Here is a 5,218-nt window from a genome sequence, read left to right as displayed (position 1 = left end):
AAATCCCCCTATCGGAAAGTTTATTGGGACCAACGCCTTCAAAACAGTTTTGTTGCAGCCCTAGACAGCATTTGCAAGATGTTGGGCGACGGACTGACATATTATGATAAGACAAGGCGCACTGCTGTTGTTACCGATTGGTGCAGAGAAGGAATGGGATTTGTTATATTGCAACAATATTGCAATTGCGAGGATCTCAATGCCCCTTTTTGTTGTAAGGGGGGATGGAAACTGGCATTATGTGGCAGCAGGCACCTGACGGAGGCGGAGGCCGGCTATGCCGTCATCGAGGGGGAAGCGGCTGCAGTAGTATGGTGCCTTAGGAAATCAAGATTGTTTTTACTGGGATGCCCGAATTTCATTTTAATCACGGACCATAGACCTTTGGTAAAACTCTTTGGGGATAGTAGCCTAAAAGACATAGCAAACCCGAGACTACTAAGGTTGAAGGAGAAAACTATGCAATACAGTTTTACCATAAGATATTTGCCGGGGAAGAAGAATTCGGCAGCCGATACGTTATCAAGATACCCAGTGATTCGCAGTGAAACTACCGTCAAAGACGAAGAAGAGGAGGAACTTATGAACGAAGTTTGTATTGCCTCCATGACGTCATCGCTGGCGGATGACGCCATTACTATGGACTGGGCTACCATGAGGGGGGAAGCAGAGAAGGATCCTGATTATTTACTATTGCAGCAACGTGTCAGCGAAGAAGTTGGCCGTCGTCAAGGTCTCAAGTGGACCCCTGCCTAAAACCTTTTTTCAATGTATGTGATAGACTGAGTGTCATTGAAGGATTAGTCACATATGCATATGACGAGGGGCATGTTCGTCTGGTAGTTCCGGAGGTACTACGTTTACGCATTGCAACCAATTTACATTCATGTCATCAATCAACTGACTCCATGATCAGAAGAGCACGACAGGCGGTTTATTAGCCTGGGATTGAGGGTGACTTGGCAAATTATAGGGCACAGTGTCATGATTGCAACGTTGCGGCACCTTCGCAACAAAGGGAAAGTATTATATACACTCCCCCTCCCGAATATCCATTTCAGAGAACTGTTGCAGATTTATTTCAAGTAGCAGGGAGGCAGTATATGGTCTACGCCGATCGACTGACTGGATGGATGGAAATTTATTTCTTCGCTAACGGAACTACATCCGCGAGATTGATCCCAGTTTTTAGAAGATATTTTATGCAGTGGGGAGCACCTGAAGAAATATCAGTGGACGAGGGCACGAAACTAACGAGCATGGAAATGAGACATTTCTTCGGTAAGTGGGGGGTATCTATGAGAGTGTCGTCTGCTCACTACCCCCAGTCTAACGGGCGGGCAGAAGCTGCTGTGCGCACCGCCAAACGAACATTAATGGGCAATACTCTACCTGATGGAGGGGTAGACAATGACAAGGTAGCTCAGGCGATATTGCAGTATAGAAATACACCATTACGTGGTATAGATAAGTCTCCTGCACAGCTGGCCATGGGTCGCCAACTTCGAGATTCGGTGCCAATGTTAAAAAGTTATCATTTCGTCACCGAGCATTGGTCAGAAACCTTGTCCACAAGAGAGAGGGAAAGAAGCGTTGTTGAGCAACGAATATCATCCAAGTATAACGAGAAAGCTAAGGATCTTTCCCCCTTACAAATAGGTGAGAGGGTAGCTATCCAGGATGTGACTACACGAGCCTGGAATAGAAGCGGGGTGGTTATTGAAAAGAATAGATACCGCCAATACCGCATAAGGTTAGACGGGAGCAGAAGAATTTCAACAAGAAATCGCAAGCATTTGAGATCCCTGTCACCCACACCACCTGAGGGAGAACCTACTCCCACCGCCTCGTGGGAGGCTGGCCCAGTACCCACCCAGGAGAGAAGTAGCACTAGGGTACGTCGTCCTCCGCAATGGCACGATGATTATATTACAGAGTAATTTATTTTAGTTGTGTTTAATAAATATCCCCTAAACATGTCAAGTTTTGTGCATATACTTTAATCCTGATTATTTGGGTTTAATAAGTGTTCCTCTTGTCATGTTTACCATTTATGTATGTTCCAGCGCTGTGTCCGAAGGACTATCTTTATTATAGCTGAATTCCTTTTGCTTCATATGTTACTACCTTTACCAGTTTTATTATTTTTGCAACTAAAAGGAGAAATCTATACTTATGTTTTAAATATACTATGTTTGCTTTGAATGGGGAGCTTTGATCTTAAAGGGGAGGTGTAGGAATGTTCAATTTGATGTACGATATGTTTGCCCTGTTATGTGTATCTCTTTGCACGGGGTTCAGGAAAAGACACAAGTCAGTTCCCGCTCATCCCTTGATCTGTAATCAACTCTTGTACATTAAAGGAATCAACTGTTCCCGAGTATGTCTTAACCTGCAGGTAGATCTCCTACTAAAGTCTAGACCTGCAAGTAGATCACCAACTAAAGTAGAAACAAGCAGGTAAATCACGTATTAAGGAGAGACCTGCATGTATTTCATCTACTAAAGTAGAAACCTGGATATAGGTTGTCAATTAAAAAGAACCTGGATGTAGACTCCAAATTAAGTATAAAGCTGCATGTAAAACACCTGCTAAGGTAAAAACCGGCATGTACATCACCTACAAAAGTAGAAACCTGCAGATATAAAACCTGCTAAGAAAGAAACCTAAATATAGATGACCTGCTAAAGTAGAAACCTGTATGTAGATCATCTAAAGTAGAAACCTGCATGTAGATCACCTACTAAAGTAGAATCCTTTCAGGTAGCCTGTCTAATAAAGTCAAAACCCCCAGGTAGACTGCCTAATAAAGTGGAAATCTGCTGGTAGATCACCTACTAAAGGAGAAACCTGCAGGTAGACTGCCTACAAAATTAATATACAGGTATATATATATATATATATATATATATATATATATATATATATATATATATATATATATATATATATATATATCCACCGATAATGGGGGAACCACGTGGGAACTCGGGGTTTTGGGATGGGAAAACTTATTAAGGAAACGGTACATAATGGTAAAACAAACTTTTTAGTCTCTATACATTATGTACTTGGACATATAATGAATTCATGGAAAACTGCACTAATTATTTATATCTTATACTGTGAGTATATTTTTCATTCATTTGTTGACATTCTATGGGTCGGTTGTATTCGCTCCCGTTCGTTCATTTGTACATACCAGTTTTACATCTTCTGCACATAAATCCCGTACTCTTTTATTTTTACCAATAGGATTAATTGCTTACTTATAACCCCTCCCTATTTTTCCCCACGTCATTCAAGTATTTTTACCATCGACATTCAAGTATTCTACTTGACCTAATACATCTGTACCCTTCCTTTTATGTAATACCCACATGTATATATTACGCTTTATGCAAGAAGTACTCGTTTTCTCATAAACCCTCCTCATTTTTTACCCAAGTCATTCAAGTATTATTCTTGATTTGACCCTTCTAATAATGTACGTACCCATTCTTTTATGCAATACCCACATGGGCATATTGCGTTTAATCCTAACCATTCTTCTAATACCGTATGTTTATGCAATACCCACATGGACATAATATTTTAAACCCTAGTTATTAAAGTATACTATGAGTTTTGACTGTGTTTGGCTAGCGAACCAGCCGACTGGCGGAGTTCCGGCTTGAATACGTTGGGAACTCTTGCAGGAGGTCAGCGTAGCGATGAGTGGTATGGAAGCCCACGGTGGGTATGCCTGGGCCAGCGGTGAGAGGTCGAGAACGGCATGTTCCCCAATCAAGGAAGCGCTTCCAGGCTACGTCCACCAGCAGTCTGTGTTGGGCCAGGAAATCTACTCCCAGCAGGGAGCCACTGACGTCACTGATGACGAAGGGCCAGGTGTAGGAGCATCCCATGATGGAGATCTCCCGTGTCCTGGTCCTGTAGCAGCGGATGGGGGTGCCGTTGGCGGCCACCAACTGAGCGGTGGCGTAGTTGGGGTTTTCGTGGTCCTCCTCCATCAGCGGGAACGTTGATTGTAGGGTGCCGGTGTCGACCAAAATCATCCGGCCTGCCCCAGCGTTGCTAGCAGCCACAGTCAATATTATGGTTGGCCGCAGTCCTAGTTTTTTGGGAACTTGCAAGGGGGTCTGCGCTTCATTGCTTCCTTCCTGAAGGTCCGGTGAAAATAACACCAGGATGGGTTGGCCTTCTTCATCTGCCATGGCGGTGGTCTTCTTCAATGTACTGCTTTGACCTCTTGCCTGTTTGTTCCGTCCAACCTCTGCATCGTCGTCCTCTCCATCGACCATGTGAACGAACGTTGGCGATGCGGCATGCCTAGAGGCCCGAGAGGCCTCGTGCAGCTTCTGGGCCTTGAGTTCCAGGTCCTCCATCGGAAGCGTGTCCGCGTCAGCGAGCTGGGCCATGACATCCTGAGGTAGGCAACGCAGGAAAATCTGCCGGTATAATCTGATTTCCTTCCGTCGTCCGTCTGCATCGATTTCCGGAAGGAGCAGGAGGCCCACCAGTTTGTCCCAGGTATCCAGGCGAGTTTTCTATCAGGTCCAGGATTCACTAGGCCCTCAGGGGAATGAAGAGGGTGTACGTGGAGATTAGTTTCTTTCGTAGGTCGTCATAGTCCACCTGAACTGACCCTGTGTCCAGCCAGGAGGAGATCCGGTCGAACACGTCCTCTGGTAAAGAGGAAAGGACAATGTCGGCTTTGGTTCCTCCGTCCGTTATTCGTGCCACCCTGAAGAGCACATCTGCTCGAAAGAACCCTGATCACATGTTCCTCTGTGAGAACGGTGGTAGCCTCACGCTCGAGCCGGGCGATGATTGTGTTCTGGCGGCGTCAGGTAGCGTTTGTGTCGTGAACGTAGAGTCGGGGTAGGATCGATTGAACTCTGTACCTCAGTGCTCATTGTGCTGTCTTACAACAAAACGCGCTATGCGCCGTATGTAGTCCGTTAATGGTGTCGGGTTCTTGTGTGGTCGTCCATACATACATGGCAGGGCCAAACAAAAGAAAGCAAGAGGTTTGCGCTATATTGAGTCCATTAGTAGCATTTTTGTGTCGACCCAGGAAAGGAACTTTCAGAAAACCTAACTAAGGCGTCACATGGTTCCGTTAAAGGTTTTCTGAAGGTAACCCAGCCATAGTGAGTCCGTAAATGGCGTAGGCAAAACTGCAAAGTTACCATCCAGACCGGGAGGTCACCAGTT

At 45.0% G+C, this 5,218-nt stretch overlaps 1 protein-coding gene across 1 annotated transcript; it reads left to right on the top strand.

Moving 5' to 3' along the window:
- The first annotated feature begins 1,259 nt into the window (after positions 1-1,259).
- Positions 1,260-1,940, top strand: LOC137619818 (uncharacterized). Its single transcript, XM_068350115.1, has one exon. It carries the CDS (start codon positions 1,260-1,262, stop codon positions 1,938-1,940), a length of 681 nt encoding a protein of 226 aa, XP_068206216.1.
- The last annotated feature ends 3,278 nt before the right edge of the window (positions 1,941-5,218 follow it).

Source organism: Palaemon carinicauda, chromosome 26 (assembly GCF_036898095.1).
Source record: "Palaemon carinicauda isolate YSFRI2023 chromosome 26, ASM3689809v2, whole genome shotgun sequence".
In the NCBI taxonomy this organism is placed as follows: Eukaryota; Metazoa; Arthropoda; class Malacostraca; order Decapoda; family Palaemonidae; genus Palaemon; species Palaemon carinicauda.
This window is presented reverse-complemented; position numbering and strand designations above follow the sequence as displayed.

Coding starts and splice junctions, on each gene's coding strand:
- LOC137619818 (XM_068350115.1), top strand. CDS start 1,260: ATGGAAATGAGACATTTCTTCGGTAAGTGGGGGGTATCTATGAGAGTG.